The following is a 21,849-nucleotide window of genomic DNA, read 5'->3' on the forward strand; positions in this document are numbered from 1 at the left end:
CATCCACCTCTTCCACCTAGTTAGGTGGCCTGTAGTAGACTCCTTGTTTTGGCTGCAACACTTTTTGAGTTTGGAAATTATCATCTATAATGCCATATAATGTCCATCTATAATTTAGCAATGCCAAGAATGTTGTAGTACTGGCAGCATGAGCCCTCTAGCATATGTTACTCAAATTGGAGCCCCCCATGATTATGCAGTTTTTTTCCTACATGTTGTAGATAAGTGCATAATAGTGTGGTCATTCTATGCCCTACTGTGATTTGGTGGTCTGTAGTTGACACCAACTAGTACCTATCTCATGTTTAATCTGTTAGGACACTGATCTATAAGCATTCAGGATAATTTTATTCCAAGTGATTAGGTTCCAAGTTGGAAACAGGTAATACCATTTTTGACATAGAGGGCCACCCCACCTTCCCTTTTGCCCACTCGACCTTTTCTAAATAGGTTGTAACCATTGACTATAACATTCCAGTTGTGTGAATCATCCCACCACATTTCAATAATATCAATTTTATCAAAGATCAAATTTATGCTCTTGTTTAATACTAATATTAGGAGCCTGGGTATCAGCAGTTCAAGAATTTCCTCTCTTCATGTCCCTTTAGTTCCTTGATTAATTTTCTTCTCAACATCTCAATTTTGTGCTAACTGAGCACTCATATCTTTCATCTTTTTACCCTCTCCATATGCTGTTAGTTTAACCCCTCCTGACTAGTCTAGTCAGTCTGTCCCCAAGGAGATTGGTCCTCCTCCTACTGAGGTGGAGGCCATCCTAACTATACAGCCCCCTCTCTCCATAGAAGGTGGACCAATGTTCCACAAAACCAAAGCCCTCTACTCTACACCACTTACTTAGCCAATGATTCACTTCCAGAATCTTCTGACTTCAGTTTGTTGCTAGAGGGAAGAAGATGAGGCAAATGGTGAGGGACTGAATTCCTGTCTTTATATCGGAGTGAACGATATAAAGCGATATAGAGCGATGCTTAAGGCTGATTTTTACTGTGGCTTTAGGTTTCTAAGGCTTCATACCCAGAACTCCTGATTCGTGGCACTAGGAGGGGTAATGTACAATCTTGCCATTATTGGTGCAAGAGCTTTTCCTATCCATCTGGAACAGCCTCCTTTATGTGTTTGACTCAGAGACTTCAGTATCTCCACCATCCTTGGTTTTGGGGTCTGAATGTGTCTTCCCCTCTCCTGCTCTATTTAAAAAAAATAGAATTCACTTTGAGGGGACAGTGAGTATAAAAAAAGCTATTGAAAAACATAAATAAAATTAGGGTTGGGAAACTTGTATTGATAGGGAGCAACTATGATAAATATTGGATGGGTGGGTGGAGTTGCAGCAGGGGACTAGGATGAGATTGCTGTGGGTCTGGAATGGGTGTTGGAGGAGTGTGATTTACAGTAATAAATGTAATATCTTCCAAATGCCGTTGCCTCCAAATCAGATTCTGTTCTTGCTTCTGTCTCCAACCTTCCTTGCAATTTATAGAAATAGCTAACACCCATCCTATTAGCGGCCCTTGTGGTGAGCTTTTCCAGGGGTGAGTTCTTGTGCTACTGCTAAACACAAATCCCTGAGCTCAAGCCTTGATGATAAGAGCTGCTCTGAGCATTTCTGTGATAGGAACCTTCCAAGCTCAAGTGCTTTTGCCAAGTATGGGAGAGGGCGGCTTCTCTTGTGGAGGGGACCAACACAGCCATACAGGCATTATCCCTTTGCTGGAAGAAGGAATCCAGGCTCCCTGGAAGGGAGGGTGTGGGGGATGGGGAGGTTCAGTGCAATTGGCTAATAGTTTGACCTTAATTCCCTGACATTCTCTCCATTTGCCCTGGGTGCCAGGCAGTGACAGCTTGTGGGCAGCTGGCCAAGCTATGAAAGGAGGAACGTGTGAGGCCTTCAGTTTTCACATGCTTTATCAAACTGCAAAGAATAGTGTTCGATTTAACCAGCATCATACAGGCCAGGAGAATGGGGATGCTAACCTTAACTCCTGAAGTGCTGGATGTGGGAGGAGGAATTGGTCTGGCAGGACCATATGAATGAGGTTCTGAGCAGCAGGAGCAGGTCTGATGAGACAGTTGTGAATAGAGGAGGTGAAGGGTATTCAGGTCTCTGGCCAATGAACTGAATGGTTTCCACTGTTCCTCTCTTGTGAGGAAAGGTGACAGTCCCTGGGATGGACATTGCTGGACAGCTTTGTATGAAGATGCAGGAGTGGTGAGATGAAAAGAACCCTTTCCCTTCCCCACTTGTCTCATCAGTGTCAGTCTGGTCAGTAGGAAGCGCTATACTCTGATGGGGCTGTTGCAGGAGAGTCCCTTAGCAGGGACTGAATGGGTGGTTGATAAGAGTAATCACAAGGCAGTGGGTCTAACCACCCCACTCTCCTCATAGCATTTTGCTTATGGTGAAGGGAAGAGAATGACCTTGACCCCATGTGTGGTGTTTGTGAATCTGTGTCTTTGTTAGAGCTATCAACCTCTTGGTGAAGGAAAGTGTTAGTGATACAGCCACTGCACTTCCTTGGAGCAGTATGCATCTCTATAGAGTGCTTCCAGACAGCATAGAGAGAGTTAAGTACTTGTCAGCTGTTACTGGGTGAGCCTACCTCGCTGGTAGTGAGCTCCATTCCCACGGCTTTTCCTTTCTGACTAGGACTGGGGGAGGGAAATAATTTCTGGAATGATGCTAAATTGTCCTGAAGTCAGAGAACAGCACATCAGCCCCCTCTAGCTTTGCTCACTGGACTGGGAGAAATCTGAGCTAATGGATGCTGTATAGAGATTGCCAGCCAAGGTTGGTTTATATCGTTGTTCATTCAACAGCCTTCAGTAAAGTGCTTTGTTGCGAAATAAGCAAAGGTCAGAAATACTTCCTTTCCTAAGGCAGAGAGTGAGAGGGTTTTCAGGTGTCAGGTCCCTGCATAGACAGATTGGAACTAACTTACTTTTCAGCTGGAAATATGCTACCAGTGCATGGTGGGAAGTTCTATCCTAGCACTTCCATACACAGTTCACACCTCAGAATAATATAAGGCTCATCTGGCTGAGTCAGTGCAGCATTTGAAGAAGTATTTCAGAGTAGCAGCCGTGTTAGTCTGTATCCGTAAAAAGAACAGGAGTACTTGTGGCACCTTAGAGACTAACAAATTTATTAGAGCATAAGCTTTCGTGGGCTACAGCCCACTTCTTCGGCTGTAGCCCACGAAAGCTTGTGCTCTAATAAATGTTAATCTCTAAGGTGCCACAAGTTCTCCTGTTCTTTTTGAAGAAGCATTGTTTACCAGAGAATGTGCAAGTCCCTCAACTGCGTGAGTCACATTCCTAACTGCAAAATAGAGTATCCTTCATTCCCTAATACAGACCCCGCCGTATCCCTTCACCCCCTTTCAAACTGTTTCCTGGGGTGGTGATCAAGAATTTTGAAATCACTTGGAGATGGGCAAGTCTGACAGAAGTTTAGCTGGGGAGGAAAGATAGGTGGGAGGGAGTTAAAGTACAGCAAGCATCAGAATTGCAGGCTCAGTTTAGGTGGACAGTTTTCAGGGTGGATAAAAATCAATGATTTTTTTTTTTTTAAATCTGAGGTTTTTATTTAAATCGGATTTTTTTGATGCCTCAAAAAGCATTTTATCTAAAGGTAGTTTTAATTAAGATACATTATAGCTCAAAGATACCTCATAATGGAATAGGGATTATAAATTCTAATTCTATAGTATGAGACAATGTATTTGTGTAATGTTTAAGAAAAGTTTTGTAAATGAGTTCCGATTAGGGTGACCAGATGAGAGACGTGAAATATCGGGAAGCGGGGAGAGGGCGGAGGCGGAGCAAAAAAAACCACCAACAACCCAAGAGCCGGCGGTGGAGGGGAAAAAACAAACAAACAAAAAAAGAGCCGCCAGAGCATAGGAAAAATTGACAGCTTCACGCCCTGCCCCCCTGCACCAGCTTGCCTCCGCTCTGCCTCCACCTCCCCTGAGCGGGCTGTCGAGTCCTGCTTCTTCCCCCTCCCTCCAGCGCTTCCGCCGCCATACAGTTGATTAGTGCAAGCCTGGGAGGGAATGCGGCATGCTTGGGGAAGAGATGGGGCCAGGGTGGGGATTTGGGGAGGGATCCAATGGGGCAGTGAGGGGGCAGGGCTGGGGGTGGAGATTTGGGGAGGATCCAATGGGGAGGGAGGGGGCGGGGCCGGGGCAGAGTTGGGGCGGGGGGGCGCGAGCCCTCTCCTCCTGTGCACCAGAGGGCAAAATATCGGGACCGAACATCGGTCGGGACGCGGGACAAACAAGTAAATATTGGGACAGACCCGATAAAATCGGGACGTCTGGTCACCCTAGTTCCAATAGTTCATGGATTAGGGACCCAATCTTATGGGGTTCCAGGGGCTTCTGTATAGATTATTTAGGTTAATCTTTCTATCTACCCTATGGGACTCAGTCCTCAGTCTAGAGGATACCATCAGAGATGCTTAGTTTTGCAGTTCTCAAACTGTGGATTTGTCTCTCTAGAGGTAACGTGCTTGTTAATAGCAAAAATGTTTTTAAATAAATAAATATGTAGAGGTGAGAAATAACAGACCTCAACCCTATTGTCCCTCTGCAAATTTGTGTACAGAGTCAATCCCTTACCTCTCTCTAAAGTGCAAAGTTTCAAAAAGTTCAATGAGTAGAAGATTGTTAGGGCTGGAATAGATCTGGACAAGAAGAAGAAGTCTGGAGATAAATGTGAGAAATGAGTGACAGGTAGTAGAAACAAAAGTGTAACTGTTTGAGCAGCATATTCCAGAAGTCTTGAGGTCTTTCTGAGTGTAGCCTTCACTGATTTGACATCTTCCATACTATTCTCTCACTAGAAGGGAAAACCTATAATGGCAGCAGGCCGTAAAAGAGACCCAGTTTGGGAATATTTTAATGAAGTTCCTCTACCTGTGCGTAAGTGTTGCATCAAGCAGGCAACTAACGAGCTTCAACAGGACTTTATTTTTACAGTGGAAACCTCTTTACAAAGCTGCTGTTGCACACTCTGTAACTCTCACTCTGCCTCTTCAACTCCTCCCCCTTCCTTCCTGTTTCCTGTCCTTTCAGGCTCCCAACAGCCAGTGCTCCCAGTTCTAATAATACAAGCAACATCTAAACACCACATTCCCTCCTCTCTTAAGAAACTTTCCCAAATAAAATAAACATTAATGTTCTAACCACAGGAACAAATATGAAACAAGACACTATACTATTGGCAAAAATATTACACTGCAAACACTGTAGATACTACATAACATAGTCTCTAGTCCAGGCAGGTGGCCGTCTGGATCTGACAGGCCGTCTCTCAAGCCCCGGTTTCCGTGCAATGTCTTGTTGTGTTGGTTCTAGAGTGAAGTCATCCAATGCAGACTGGGTGTTGGCATAATCTCCTCTTGGTTCATAGGCAGGTGCAAGGTAAGAAACATTCCATACCCTCCCCCCCAACAGAAAGTCGATAGGTGTAAGGTCCCTTCTTCTCTATGATTTTAAGAGGAGCTGTGAATTTATGGTCCCCTTTGCGTAAAATTCCAGGTTTTCGTATTCTAACGAAGGAACCGCACTCAAACTTTGGTTCCTTAGCACCCCGCCCCTTGTCTGTGAAAGCCTTATACTTTGCTTGGTTCTGCTCAACTGTTTTTCTCAGATCATTCTCAGTTGGGGCATCAGGTCTTGCCTTTAACAATCCAGCAGTGTTCAGTTAAGTATTTATCTGTTTCCCATGCAGTAACTCTTTGCGTTGTGGCATGTCGTGTAGCCCGGTATGCTTGCATCAGTAGTGAAGGGTACCCACAATCGCCCTTCCAGTTTAGCTGTTTGCAAACTGTCTTTCAAACTTCTGTTAAACAGTTTGATTTCCCCCATTGGCTCGATGGTAATATAGGGATGACCTTCTGTGTAAAATGTTCCTCTCTGCTAGAAAAGTTTCAAACTCCAGGGAAGTAAATTGACTACCATTATCGGAAACCAGTTCTTTGGGGTTACCTTCCCTGCTAAAAACTGAAGAGAGCAACTTAATTACAGTAACAGAAGAGATTTGTAAACGCTACCTCAGGCCATTTACTGAAATAGTCTATTAAAGTGATGGCATAACGACGGTCAATTGGAGCAGTATCAAAGGGTCCTACAATGTCAATCACCACTTTTTCCCATGCAGATTCAGGAAGAGAAACAGGCTGTAATGGAGGGGTACGTGTCACTGGTGTCTTATTATGCATTTGGCAAGTGACACAGGATTTTATGAATGCTTCAGTTTGAGAGTCCATCCTTGGCCACCAATACAGATCCCGTAGTCGTTGTTTGGTTCTGACAATTCCTTGATGAGTATCGTGTGCCAGGTGTATGAGTTTTGACTGTAATTCTTCTGGAACAAGTAGCCAGTGTGTACCTCGTAGCACATAGCCATCGAGCAAAGAAAGTTCATCCCGAACTCTAAAATAAGGCAGCAAAACTGGGTCAAGGTTTTTAGTGTTACCGGGCCATCTCTTTGTCAGAAATTCCTGTAGCTTTTTTTGAATTGGACATGCTGAACAAGCAGCTTGAAATTGTTCTCTTGTAACTGCAGTAAGAGTACTTGTAATAAGTGAAACTACTACATCCTCATCCTCTGGTGGACCATCTGGTGAAGGCAAAGGCAGGCGAGAGAGGCAATCAGCTACCACATTTTTGTTTCCAGGCTTATATTCCAGGTCATAATTGAAAGAGAGTAGTCTTGCAGACCATCTAGCAATCCGATATCATGCTCTTCCCAGTCCTTTCGTGGTGAGCAACGTCATCAAAGGGCTGTGGTCTGTGCACAACAGGTAAGTTCTCCATTTTTCGATAGCCCAGACACATCAAGTGCTTCTTTTTCGACTGTAGAATATTTTCTCTCTGTGTCCTTGAAGCAAATGCAACAGTCCTCTCTGTGTTGTCCTCATGAAGTTGTGTGAGGACAGCCCCAAGTCCATAATCAGAATCATCAGTAGTTACGATTGTGGGCAATGCGGGACTGAATACTGCAAGTACTGGACTATGTACAATCAAGTCTTTCACTGTTTCGAAATTAGCTGGTGCATCCATTGTCCACACTAAGGTTGAACTTCTCCGCAGTAATTCTCGTAACGGTTCAATGACAAGCATAATTGGGAATGAATTTTGCATACCAGGAGGTAAGACCCAAGGAGGAATGTAAGGTTTGCAAATCTGTTGGAGGAGGAGCATTTGAAATTGCCAGTATACGATCTGGATCAGGTTTTAGTCCAGCCTGTGAAATTGTATGCCCCAGAAAGAGTTCAGTTTGTCTAAATTTGCCTTTGGACCTATTGAGCTTGAGGCCTGCTTTGCTGATGCAGTTTAGTATAGACTGCAGGTTATTGTCATGCTCCTCAGTAGTATTTCCAAACACGATAATATCATCCAAATAGCACTGAACTCCATGTTGATTTTTCAGAATCAATGACATCATTTTTTGGAAGGCACTTGTGGCTGATGTGAGACCGTATGGAACACGTTTAAAATGAAATAGTCCCTCGTGTAATAAATGCTGTGAGGTCTGTGCTCTTTTCATGCAACATAACCTGGTGGTATGCGCTTTGCAAATCAAGAGTAGAAAACATCTTTGCTCCACGGAGTTCTGCAAATACTTCTTCTATGTGAGGAAGAGGATGGCTGTCAATCACAATAACTTTATTTGTAGGGTTACCATTCGTCCGTATTTACCCGGACATGTCCTCCTTTTTGTTCTAAAAATAGCATCTGGGGGGAATTTGTAAAGCACTCAAAATGTCCGGGATTTCCCCCCTCCCCCGGCAGAGCAGAGCGAGCAGCTGGGAGGGCTGCAGGAAAGTCCCGGGCTGGACTCCGGAGCAGCTGTAGAGGAGCCGGATCCGCCCTGCATTCTGAGCCGGCAGCTCTCCCCTGTGCTCTCCCCTGCAGCCCGGTCCGGCAGCACTGTGCAGGGCCAGGGACCGGGTTTTGTTGTGCTGGGGAGCGCAGCCACGTGTCCGGCTCGGCTCGCACAGAGCCCAACACCCTGTTCTGAGCAGCAGGGTAAGGGGGCCAGGGGGCAGGAGAAGGGGCAAGGAGGTTCTGGAGGGGGCAGTCAAGAAACGGGGGGGGGGCTTTTTGGGGGGAGTGGAGAAAGTTTTGGGCAGTCAGGGTACAGGTAGGGGGTAGGGTCCTGGGGGGCAGTTGGGGGGGGGTTAGGAGGGGGCAGTTAGGGGACAAGGAACAGGGAGTCTTAGGTAGGGGGTGGGGTTCTGGAGGGCAGTTAGGAGCAGGGGTCCCAGGAGGGGGCAGTCAGGGGACAAGGAGCGGGGGGGTGGGGGGCTTGGAGTTCTGGGGGGGAGCTGTCGGGGCAGGAGTGGGGAGAGGGATCAGAGCAGTCAGGGGACAGGGAGCAGAGGGGTTTAGATGGGTTGGGAGTTCTGGGGGGGAGCTGTCAGGGGGCAGGAGTGGGGAGAGGGATCGGAGCAGTCAGGGGACAGGGAGCAGAGGGGTTTAGATGGGTTGGGAGTTCTGGGGGGGGCTGTCAGGGGGCAGGAGTGCGGAGAGGGATCGGAGCAGTCAGGGGACAGGGAGCAGAGGGGTTTAGATGGGTTGGGAGTTCTGGGGGGGGGCTGTCAGGGGGTGGGGAGTGGTTGGATGGGGCGTGGGAGTCCCAGGGGTCTGTCTGGGGGTGGGGGTGTGGATAAGGGTTGGGGCAGTCAGGGGACAAGAGGCAGGGAGGCTTAGATAGGGAGTGGAGTCCTGGGGGGCAGTTAGGGGCAGGGGTCCCAGGAGGGGGCAGTCAGGGGACAAGGAACGGGGGGAGGGTTGGGGGTTCTGGGGGGGCGGGAAGTGGGAGGGGCGGGGCTAGGGCGGGGCTCCTCCCGTCCTCTTTTTTGCTTGCTGAAATATGATAACCCTATTATTTGGCTCCCTTAAGTCCACACAAAGGCGAATGCCTCCACCCTTCTTCTGCGTCACTACTATAGGTGAAACCCATTCAGAGGAGTTAATCTCTTCAGTAATGTCATTTTGAACAAGTTTTTTTAAGTTCCTCTGAAGCAGCTTCCCTGACTGAAAATGGCAAGCGCCGTAATTTCTGTCGAACAGGCATCATATTATTCCGCATTTTAACTTCATACAGAAACCCGTAAGTACAGCTGAGTTTCTCCTCAACCTGGTGTTGGGTCCCAGCTGAAACTGGTGTGTGTACCGCAAGAGTGCTTTGCTGAGGAAGATCAATTCGTCCATTAACTACCCTGAGATTTAAAGCAGCCAATAAATCTCTGCCAAGGATAGCAGTGCCTTTGTGGACAAGGTAGAACTCCACAGTTACACAGCGATCACCAAAAGTAACTATTGCTGGCAGGCAGCCATGTACTGGAATATGGTTTTTCAAATAGCACACCAACTGAAGTTTGGATTCAGTAAGAGGCACATCTTTAAAGTAATGCAAATAAATGGAATCAGGTAGTATAGATACTGCTAAGCCAGTGTCCAACATTAGCTGAATAGAGTGTGATTTGCCTGAAGGTATGGCGGAAACGTTTACAGTGCACTTGATCTGTTCTGGAATATGTGCAGTAGTGATTTTGTCCACACTCAGCACAGTAACATCTGGTATTGTAACTGCATGCACCTGTTGATTGAACTGGCTACTGCAACATACTTTAGCAAAATGCCCAATCTTTTTGCAATGATTGCATTGAGCTACTTTTGCTGGACATCCTATGTAGCTTGCAACATGTTGTGGGGATCCACAGCGAAAGCATGCTTTTACTCTATTTTGCATTTGCTGATTCAGTGGCTTTTAATTAGTTTTCCTCTTGCAATTGTTTGACTGCAGCGATAGTGAACTTTTCTGCAAAGGAGTCACAGCCTGAACTGCGCCTCCTGTATCTTTGCTCATTATTTTGGCTTCAGCTGTAACTGACTCAGTCTGAGTAGCAATGGTTATTGCTTTTTCTAGTGTAAGTTGTGGTTCTAGAAGTAAGCATTCTCTTACATGAAGTATGGTTGTTTTCTCAATGAGTTGGTTTCTAATCATCTCATCTGCCATATTCCCAAAGTCACAAGTTACAATCAGACTCCTAAGGGAAGCAATATATTGCATTATAGTCTATCCTGATTTCTGCTCACGCTGGCGAAATCTGTAGCGATTAGCTACTACATTCACTTTTGGCACAAAAAAGTTCTTTAATGCAGTGAGTGCAGTCTCATATTTATCGTCTGCAAGGGGAAAAGTGTAAAATATATGCTGCCCTTCTGTTCCAAGGCAGTGGATTAGCAGAGCACACTTTCTTACTTCAGAAATCTCTGTAGCACTGATTGCAAGCAGATAAGTCTCAAACATATGGATCCAGACAGTAAAAGCAATTGGAGGCTCACTTGGGCTTTGCAGAAAGGGTGCAGGTGGGTTCAGAGGCGGCAGATCCCACCCTCGTCGCCAAAATGTTGCATCAAGCAGGCAAGGTACTAACAAGCTTCAACAGGACTTTATTTTTACAGTGGAAACCTCTCTACCAAGCTGCTGCTGCACACTCTGTAACTTTCACTCCACCTCTTCAACTCCTCCTAGGGTGACCAGACAGCAAATGTGAAAAATCGGGACAGGGGTGGGGGGTAATAGGAGCCTATATAAGCAAAAGACCCCAAAATCGGGACTGTCCCTATAAAATCGGGACATCTGGTCACCCTAACTCCTCCCCCCCTTCTTCCTGTTTCCTGTCCTTTCATACTCCCAACAGCCAGTGCTCCCAGTTCTAATAATACAAGCAGCATCTAAACACCACAGTAAGACAGGCATTGTGCAAAATACAAACAGTGCAACAAAGAAATGTAAGGCCTGGTTGCCCGAATGAAACAACATCATGAGAAGTGTTTCTTCTCAGGCGGAAGCTGTGTTGAAGATGATGAAAGGAACATGTCTGAACATGCAGGATCTTCAGGGTGGTAAACTTTTTTATTTCATACTTCTTTCTTAAGGACTGCCTGTCTTCCTTCTGGACTATTCTTGAATTCTCATGTTTGAGCAAAAAATACAGCTATTACTCTATGGTACTATCATTTTAGATGCAGTTGTGATAAAAAAATAAACAGCTGAAATAGGCAGATCTTCCTTTTACAATTTCACCTTTAAAGTAGTACTGAGTATCAGTGACTGCAATGAGGAATACTAAATGAGCCGTATGGTAATAATTAAATAACTGCATTGACTTCTTTTGTTTAGGAGAATCCATCCTCAACATATAGTATTCTGAAGACTATCCAGCTTCAAGATCACCATCATTTTCTATAGTTTCAGAGTTATCTGCCAATGATAGTGTTTCAGTCACATCATGTATGTCACATAGCCACAGTATATCACCTGTAGCAAAAAGAAAAAAAATCTCCCTCATCCAGAAACAACCATAGATAAGTTTGTGATAAGAACCATCAGATTACAAAAAGAGGTAATTGATGGAAAAAAATGCCCAGTTTGTTTATGCAATTAACTCTCCTTTCCACGTGGTTGAGAACCCACATTTCATTAACATGGTTCAGTCATTAAGAGCAGGATACAGTCCACCCAACAGAGCAGATGTTGCAGGCAAATTGCTGGATAAAGTATATGAAAGAGAAATTGAGCAGTGTGCAAAAGGTCTAGAGGGTGAAATTGTTAACCTGAGTCTTGATGGGCGGAGCAGTGTCCACAATGATCCTTTGTATGTGCTTGTGTGACAACAGAAGAAGGGAATGTCTTCCTTACAGAAACAATTGATACATCAGGAAATGCACACACAACAGAATACCTAAAAGAAGTAGCAGTAAAAGCTATAACAAACTGTAAAAATTCAGGTTTCAAAAAATTCAAATGTCTAGTACTCAGCTTGGTCACAGACAATGCAGCAAATGTATCCAAGATGAGAAGAAATTTAGAAGAGAGTGAAGAGAGTCCCAAGCTAATAACATACAGTTGCAGTTATCATTTGATGCACCTCCTAACCAAAGACTTCAGTGTTCCAGAAATAAAGACTAATGTTGAAATTGCAAAATACTTTCATAACAACCACTTTGCAGCAGCTGCTCTGAAAAAAATGGGAGGAACCAACCTAATGCTCCCACAAGACGTGCGATGGAACTTAGCAGTGGGCTGTTTTGAGCACTATATCAAGACCTGGTCCAATCTGATGACAGTTTGAACAAAATTGTGAAAAAAAAGATGGCACTGTCACAGCCAAAGTTCTCCACATTGGGCTTAAGAGAAATGTTGAACACATGCTGAGTACCCTGAAGCCTATTTCTGTAGCCTTGAACAAAATGCAGGGAAATAGCTGTTTTATTGCTGATGCTGTTGAAATTTGGAAGGAACTGAGTGAGATCTTAAAAAGACTACTATTCAATGACAGAGATAAATTACAAGCATTAAAAAAACAAATGGGACAAGCACTATCTCCAGCTCATTTTCTTGCAAATATTCTCAATACTAGGTACCAGGGTCAAACCTTAACTGCTGAAGAAGAAGAGTTGGCTATGACATGGACATCCAGCAATAATCCCTCCGTAATGCCAACTATAATAAACTTCAGAGCTAAGGGTGAACCATTCAAGAAATATATGTTTGCTGATGATGTTTTAAAGAAAGTCACACCAGTGAACTGGTGGAAGTCACTTAAGCGTTTGGATTCAGAGACTGTTGAAATGATAATCTCACTTTTAACAGCAGTAGCTTCTTCTGCTGGTGTAGAAAGAATATTTTCTTCCTTTGGACTAATTCATTCCAAATTGAGAAATCGTTTGGGACCTGAAAAAGCAGGAAAGCTTGTTTTTCTTTTCCAGATTATGAACAAACAGAAAAATGAAGGTGAAGATGACTGAGTTAGCTGCAGAAGTCAATATTTTAAAAAAAGAACAGGAGGACTTGTGGCACCTTAGAGACTAACAAATTTATTAGAGCATAAGCTTTCGTGGACTATAGCCCACTAGTCCACGAAAGCTTATGCTCTAATAAATTTGTTAGTCTCTAAGGTGCCACAAGTCCTCCTGTTCTTCTTTTTGCGGATACAGACTAACACGGCTGCTACTCTGAAACCTTTCAATATTTTAAGTTTCTCATGTTGACCTGGCTGACAGTCACTTTAATTTTTGTTTTTGTTTTTTTAATATTTCATGTAACTATTTTAGGTAAAAAACAATTTTAACAAAAACAAACTAGATTTTAAAAAACTTGAATGTTTAACTAAATTCAAAAATTCATATGCTTGTTTTGTTAAAATATTATATTTGCTGTTGAAGAAAAAATCCAGAATACATAACGTTGTTGTTTTAGTTACATAAAGTAATTTAAATGTCTGTCTGGTGATGTTCTCCTCCTAATACAGCATGGCAAGAAAATCCTCCAAATATTAATGATTAACCTGTTGAATTAGAGATCGTTCACCTCCGAATGATTTCACGAATATCTGCTTCAATGAAATAACCAAACAATCATTCATTTTCTGATATAGCTGTAAAATTAATCTGAAAAGTTTTCAAAATAAATCACTTTAAAAATGTATAGTGTGTACCTTCTAAAAATGAAACCTATATCTATCTCTGAGTTGTGAAGAATATGTATTAAGGTTATAACAACCAACAAGAATGCACTTTTATGTAGAAATCCATGATTAAATAGAGTCTTCCTGACTAGTGATTTAAATCATGATTTAAAACAATTTGATTTAAATCAAATCCACCCTGGCAGTTTTGGAATCTTAAATAAGGATAGGTATGATGCAAACTAGAAGGGAGCTTGCTCATTCATACATTACAGGGCTCTTCATTTTCCCCTTAAGCATCCAGCATTGTCCACTGTGGCTGGAGCAAGAGATTGAACTCTTGGGCTGTTATGGTCTGGTTTTTCATAGAGTGGAATCTATGAGGGAAGCACAGAACAGAGGCCACCTCCTGTAGCAGATGTAGGTGGGACCTCACTGTATTAGGAGCTGCCCCATGGGGGTTGGATTTCATAGATTCTAAGGCCATAAAGGACCATTGTATTCACCTAGTCTGACCCCTTGTATAACATAGGCCATAGAACTTCTCCAAAATAATTCCTAGAGGATATCTTTTTAAAAAAGACATCCAAACTTGATTTAAAAATGGTCAGCGATGGAGAATCCATCACAACCCTTGTTCAGTTGTTCCAATAGTTAATTACGCTCACCATTAAAAACTTCCACCTTATGCACAGTCCGAATTTGTCTAGTTTCAACTTCCAGACATTGGATCATGTTATACCATTCTCTGCTAGATTGAAGAGCCCATTATCAAATATTTGTTCCCTAATGGTCTAGCAAGCTCCTCAGCCAGCTCTTTTAAAACTCTTGGATGCAAGTTATCTGGACCTGCTGATTGTAAAATGTCTAACTTTTAGTAGCTTCTGTTTAACATTCCCCGTAGATACAAGTGGAATAGAAAGAGTGTTTTCATCACCATATGGTGAGACTATATCATCTGTTCCTCTTCAGAAATATATATTGAACACTTCTGCTTTTTCTGCATTATTATTAATAATTCTACTATTTCTATCTAGTAATGGACCAACCCCATTGTCAGGATTCTTTTAGCTCCCAATATAGTTTAATAAAATCCCGATTATTCTTAATTCTGCTGTCCATAGACTTTTCTCCTTGTGTCCTTTTGCTTCCATTATCAATTTTCTACAGTTCCTAGCTTCTGATTTATGTTCATTACTGCCAACTTCTTCTTTCTTCCATTTGTTATATATTTTTGATTTTTTTACAGCTGCCTTCACTTTGCCTCAAAACCAGGTTGTTATTTTAAGCAGCACGGCCCTCCTTCCTCAATTGTGGCTTTTGGGGTATCTGGTAATATGTTCTTAAATGATTCCCAATTATCATTCACATTTTTCTGATTAAATGCTTCTTCCTAACTGATTTGGCTCATAATTGTTTTCAGCTTTGAAACTGGTCCTATTAAAGCACCAAGTGTGTGTGTGTATATATATTACTGGTCAGGACTTTATTCTGCTTCCACATTAGAAATGTGATTAAGTCATGATTTCTTGTACCTAAGTTACCATTAACTTTTAATTTTGTGATCAGTTCTTCTTTATCTGCTAGGACACAGTCTAATAAAGAATTCCTCTGTTTTGGCTGCAACACTTTTTGATTTTGAAATTGTCATCTGTAACGTTTAGCATTGCTAAGGATGTTGTAGTACTGGCAGCATGAGCCCTCTAGCGTATGTCACTCAAATTGAAGTCCTCCATGATTATGCAGGTTTTTTTCCTACATGTTGTAGATAGGTGCCTAATGAAGTAGCCATTCTGTTCCCTACTGTGATTTGGTGGTCTGTAACAGACACCAATAAATATCCCATTTTGTGTTTAATCTGTTAGGACGTTTGTCCATAAACATTCAGGATAATTTTTTTCTGAGTTATCAGTGATTCAGAAAGAAGGTATTGTTATTTTTGACATAGAGGGCCACTCCCTCTTCCTTTTTGCCTACTCGATCCTTTCTACATAGGTTGTAACCATTGATTTTAACATTCCAGTTGTCATCCCACCATGTGTCATCCCACCATGTTTCTGTAATATCAACTAGATCAAATTTATGCTCATAAAAGAGCAATTTCAATTCTTGTTTGCTACCCAGTCTCCTAGCATTGGTGTATAAAATAATTTCTTTTCTTCACTTCCTTTGGGTCCTTGATTAATTTTGTTCTAAATATCTCAGTTTTATGCAGAGTTCTCCTCTTTCCTTTTTACTCTCCCCATTTGTTTGTAGTTTAACCCCCTTCTGACTAGCATTTTTTGTTCACGTTTCATATGCTTGCTTTTGTGTACTGAGTGGAGCATAGAACTTAGTAGAAGAGGATGGGACCCAATTATGCATGTTCCAGTTTTGAATATTAGTGCTTGCCAGTGTCCTCAGCTTGTTGTACTTTCTCTTTGAGCTATTTCATAACCATGGGGGTAAGTGTTGTGAGAGAGATTGTGGGCCTGACCTGTAATCCTTGGGGAATAGCTGTTCAAGGGAACTAGAATAGATTGAATTGAACGAATTCCAGGCTGCACAACTCTGAGCTAATCTCCCAGAGGCAGATACATTACTCACTAATCAGGAATGTGTGTGTACTTTTCCTAATGAGAACAAAACATATTATCCCTGTTCATTAGAAGAAAGTTAGCATATACTGTTACTATGCCATTCCTGAGGACCCAGTTGGGGATGTCTTCTGTACCCTTGGTTGGAAAGGTGAATTGGACCGCTAGCCAAAATCTTGCCCTGGCAAGAAATAGACTCCATTGTTTCCCTGGACTTTGTGCAGCTGGCCCAACCTTGTCTTCTGTAGGGGAAAGAGCCCACAGCAGGGCCCAAGGGCAGAGAAGGTTTCATTTACTGAAGAAAATAGTCTTCAAATTTTATGTTGTCTGTTTTTTCCAGCTTGAGGTACGTTGATCAATAAGAGAAATGAAGGTGTCTCAAGGCCGCCCAGAGTCCAAATGGTAAGTGGAAAGCATCAGGATTCTGTACTATGCAACTCTATAGACTAATGCTATAACTCAGGTTCTAGGGGATGGGCTCTCCTTTTCCATTCATGTTTCTGATTATCTTAGTTAGTGTGATGAGTGGAATGGCCATCAGGTCTGTCAGCTCCTTTGTAGTGTCTGTTTCATGCCAAACACATCAGACCTAATGGTTGCAGCTGAGTTTCTGTTTAGCTGGGCTAGGTTTCCCAAGCACATTTGAGTGTGTGTACCCTTCATAAATAGAAACATTCACTAACACTTTAGTTTGATCAATGCTCTTTCCCCTTTTTCATCTTCCCATCTCTGTACTGGCTCTTCTTCTCAGCAACCACTTCCTCCCTTCCTAGGATTCGGTATATGATTTATAAACTAAAGCAGTACCCAGGCCTACTCTGTGTCTTGCTTAGTGCCAGAAGTCTCTTTGCACATCAGATTCTGAAGCTTGTTTCTTGAAGTGTTAGAATGTAATAAGTGACTTTTAAATTTAGAAACTGCTGCACAAGTGGATGGTTTTAACCTACCCAAAAATGGAGCTTTCACAGGATGCAGGCCAGCAAATATCAGACAAACTTCTACTTTTCCTGCTGTGATTTATGCCAAGGCTGGGCCAGACAGTGCTGCCAAATATGCAGCCTCAGGGAGTCTCACTCCTCCTGGAACAGGTAGAGATGCTAGTGTAATGTTTGCTGCTTGTACTCCATTGCCATGTGTTGTGTGGTGTGAGCTGCTTTGTGCTTGCTGAGCTCTGTGGTGTTAATATCTTGAGCCCTCTGGGAAACTGATGTCTCCCTGAGGCCAGATCACGTTTTTGCTCTCCTGTTCAGCAGGAAACCTCTATCTCCCCACCCTGTGGGAGCAGCTCCCTCCCAGTTAGCAGGGCAGAACAATTTGGGGTAGGTGAGTGAGAGATATCTGGATACCAAATTGTGGCTATTACAGCTGAGAGCCCCAACTGAATGGTTTGCAAGGGCCACGAACTGAATCTTACTTCCATCCCTTCCTATCCCTTGACTTTCCTGTGAGTAGTGCAGCTAGCAGACCCCTGACTGTCATCTATTAGACTTCCCTTCTTCTAGGGAAACCCCTGATACAGAGTGCTCACTAAATGAAATTCATGGAGTTTTGCACCACACATAAAGGGGTGTTGTGTTGGAGCATGAAGAATGTGCACGAAGGAGCCTTGTATCAGGAGGCTGGCAGAAGGCTATTTACTGTACAGCTAGCTACTATGGTCAGAGTACCACTAAAATAAATTCAGAGACATAGTGAGGGCAGCAGTCTATAAGCCCATCTCTTTCAGGAGTACAGTATGTTATGTCTTGTTCCATCTCAGCAGTAACACTGAGTAAACTCTTGGATGATAAAGATCAAGTGGTAGGAAAATGTATTTGGGATGACATATCCAAAAAATAAATCCTAATATAATCACCAAGATTGGAGGTCTGGCTTTGCTCAGCTTTACATTATACCATTGAGCAGTGCAAATAAAACCGAGAGAGAGCGGGTTGGACACTAAACCAAAATGACAAAGATTGTTTTAAATAGAGAATAAAGAAATAACAGATTATTTAGCTACATAAGGTTAGTTTTTCTGGACCTATAATCATATGCAGCTTAGAAATAAAGGAATACAGACAGAGGACAGAAGCTTGTCAGTGTCCAGAATCCCCCTGATATTGCAGGAAACGTTAACTGTAGGAGACACCCATCTGATCCTACCAAATGATCTGTGCTCAGTACTCCAGTGGAAGAGGAAAATGCCCTTGTTTCCTGCCAGCATGTGCTTAGGGAAAATTCTTTCCTGAGCCTATAACTTAGCATTGCTTTCAGCTCTGTACTTGGGAGCACTAATCACCATGGTTAAATCATCTCATTTACATACCCTGAGTTATCACTTGTATCCAAGCAACGATGCACTATACTCTGACACTCCAGTAGTAGATATTCTGCCAGTGTCTCCTGGGAGAAAGGCTGTCACTCCCCTCCCTCCATTTCCCTGTGATGGTTAGGGGAGAGAAGAGAGGTCCTGTGCAAGTAAACTTCATTGTTAAAAATTTTCAGTAGAGCCAACCTGTTTTCCCACTGAATCAAAGTAAATCCAAAACTACTGCGCTGTTCCTCTTAAAGTTCTTGCACTCTTCAGGAGCCGCCCCCAAACTCTCATCACCTCATCTCCTATCAGAGAAGTTAGATGAGAAGGACTGATTGGGCTATCTACTCATCTTCTCACCTCCCTTGACCCCAGACAGCATGAAGGATGCTATTTTGAAGAGCACTGTACATGTGAGGTCACACTGGATGGAGGAGGCCTCTGCACAGCATACCCTCATATGTATTGGGAGTGCTTTGTGGAGGATGCCATTTTGTAGAGCAGAATGGTATCCTCCATCCATCATGATCTCGTATACTCTATAAATGTGAGGTCACGCTGTGCGAAGCTAAGTGGCATCCTCCACACACTAGGGCAGTGTTTCTCAAACTGGGTTTGCCGCTTGTGTAGGGAAAGCCCCTGGCGGGCCGGGCCAGTTTGTTTACCTGTCCTGTCTGCAGGTCCAGCCGATCGCGGCTCCCACTGGCTTTGGTTTGCCCCTGCAGGCCAATGGGAACTGCTGGAAGCGGCGGCCAGTATGTCCCTTGGCCTGCACTGCTTCCAGCAGCTCCCATGGCCTGGAGCAGCGAACCTCGGCCAGTGGGAGCCGCGATCGGCTGGACCTGTGGACGGGGTAGGTAGACAAACCGGCCTGGCCCGCCAGGGGCTTTCCCTACATAAGCGGCAACCCCAGTTTGAGAAACACTGCACTAGGGATTTACACAACCCCATCTGCTGATGGCGCATCCCCATTTGGGATCACAACCCACAGTTTGGGAACCAGTGCCCTACTGTCTCAGGAAAAGATCTAGCAGTCAGTGAAGGTTTCTGCTCACTGCCCTGTGATGGTTCAGAGAAGTGGGTGGGTTGGTTGGTATTTTTGTTTGTTAAATGGGGAGAGGGAATGGCTGTGGATATAATAAACCGGTGTTACAACTGTCCTGTGAATACTGCTTTCGCATCTTTGGATAAGTTGTCATAAAAAAGACACAGAAGAACTAGAGGTCTAGAGAAGGGCAGTTAAAATGATTACAGGCAGCAGAGTGGGTTGGCCCATATGAAATGGGATTAAAATCACCATTGTTGTCTAGTTTAGAAAGAAGAAAAGAAGGAGATAAGGTAGATTGGTTTATTTGTTTGAAATCTAAAAGCTAGTTGGGGTCTTGTTTTATTCTTTCCATTAATACAAGAGCAAGGGGGAACTTGAAGGTCCCCAAATTTAAGATTTCATACTTTTTGTACTCCTCATACAGTTAATCTCTGGAATTTTGTGCTCCAGAGCATAGAGGCAAATAGTTTGATTGAGAGAAGGGTTACATTATTTACATGAATAAGAGCAGCAACACTAATTAGGATAAAAATTACAGACTTCTGATCCACATGATTCAAGATGTTAACACATTGCCAGGTGTTCTCAGGAAGGAATTTCCCCCATATTATAGTACTTTATGCATCTTTTGAGATTTCTGATATTGGCCACTCTTGGAGAAGTGAGATTGGTCTAGTTGCCCATGTTCAAGAGGCCTGGAAAACTTCAGTTTAGAAAAGCTTTTAAAACATTTTATCTTATGAAATATTTAAAAATCCACAAAGCTGACCACTTCTGCAGAAAGTGCAGACTTTCCTGAACTCATTGGCTGGTTCCAGCAAGATTCTGTGGCTGCTGTGGCATCACATCCCCAGAAAAGTACATGTTCGCGCACACTTGGAACAGGAGCCTGACCGCTGCAAAACGTTTGGATAGGGTGACCTAAACCAGGTAGGTTTGAGGTTTCACTAAGTATTTGCTGAATATTCTTTCTCTGGTGGTTTATTTGGAGCATTCAGCACAGAATTGTAATCTAAATTGGCTTTGTAAATCATTTTTAAAGAATAATGGAGAGCCTGGTTCTCATTTACCCTAGGGCCACTATACACTGCTCTTGCTGTGTAAATGTAATTACTCAAGCAGTGTAAATGGGCCTTAGTGTAAATAAGAACTGGGCCCCACCTCTCTGGAAAAAACCCAGGGATTGGCTCATGCCATGTGGAGAGGTTGCCCATCCAGAGGCAAGTCAAGATGAGCAGGGTAGATTTATATAGATCTTGGTGCTGTAAGAACTTTCAAATACCATTATACTTTTTACAAAGGTCAAGAAAGAAAGTAGTTAGCCCCAGTGATGGGTGTATTTCAAAACTTGGGTGTTGGCATGTTAGTGGAAGGGAAAGTGAAAATCTTTGTTTTGAGTGGAGGGGAAGTAGAGTCCTGGTTCTGGTACATATTGCAAAAAAACTCCCACAGCTAGGGAAGACTGTGGAGGCGAGTACTCTGAGCAGAGAAGAATTGTGGGGCACTCTTCCACTGCAAGGTATTCTTTTTTTTAAAGCTCTGAGCTGTTATAACCCTTTCTCCAACAAGAATTGCTGCTTAAAAGACGGACCATCTCATACAATGCAATTTCAAGTGTATTCTTATTAGTTATACCCTGAACACTGGAAAACAAAAAGTGGAATAAAATCTTGTTTGCGTCAAATGCTGTATGTCGTTCAAAAGGGTTTATTCATCTGGCAGTGTCTATCTCATTATTAAATTACAGTTGCATCTGAATTGAGCTGAGATGTATAGCAAGACACGGTTCCTATTCCAAACAGCTTGCAATTTAAAAGGTTAAAACCTAAATAAGGCCACATTTTTAAAAGGGCTCAGCACACTGGGAGCATGTTGAGTGCTGAGGACTTGTGAAAACCTAACCCTTATTTAGGTGCCTGAATAGAAGCTGAAACTATCTCAAAAATCTGGCCCTGAGCTCTTTTGAAAATCTGATCCCATGAAGTGTGTGATGAGGGAGGAGAAAAGGGGTACAGCATACAAGCAGAATGGCCAGGCTGAATGATAAACGTTTGTTGTATCACACAAACATCTGTATAGGAAGCGATTTCTAATGTCATCTATTCTGTTACCCTGTAGTGTGCAGGATCAATCTTACTCCTAAACCATCTTTGCAAATGGGTGTAATTTCTTGATCCCAAATTTTTCCAATTCAGAGGATTTCATAACCCCCTTGGCAGCTTGATCCATTGCAGAACTGTCCCTATTGCTAGATAATAGATACCAATACTTGTAAATGTCTTGCAGCAGGGACACGTCTCTAAGAGGGGGTCTGGGACCAGTGGAACCCCAGCTACTTGGGTGTTTTGTGTACATCTCTTTAATTTTAGATTATTGCAATTATTTAAATGTGAACATTTCAAAGTTTGGTGGT

The 21,849-nt window shown here is 43.1% G+C and overlaps 1 protein-coding gene across 15 annotated transcripts in view; it reads left to right on the plus strand.

Moving 5' to 3' along the window:
- The window catches only part of PLXNB1 (plexin B1), a 226,144-nt gene that overhangs the window by 64,520 nt on the left and 139,775 nt on the right, over nt 1-21,849 (plus strand). For 8 of the 15 annotated variants that reach the window (XM_065552777.1, XM_065552776.1, XM_065552775.1 and 5 more), the window contains one exon: nt 16,433-16,494. The exons of the other annotated variants lie outside the window; for them this stretch is intronic. Coding sequence is in view for 1 of the 8 variants with exons in the window: in XM_024109958.3 (XP_023965726.2) it covers nt 16,492-16,494 (3 nt within the window). In the remaining 7 variants the exon portion in view is untranslated. The remainder of the gene's footprint in view (nt 1-16,432; nt 16,495-21,849) is intronic. 15 annotated transcript variants of the gene reach the window in all.

This window comes from Chrysemys picta, chromosome 7 (assembly GCF_011386835.1).
Source record: "Chrysemys picta bellii isolate R12L10 chromosome 7, ASM1138683v2, whole genome shotgun sequence".
Lineage (NCBI taxonomy): Eukaryota > Metazoa > Chordata > Testudines > Emydidae > Chrysemys > Chrysemys picta.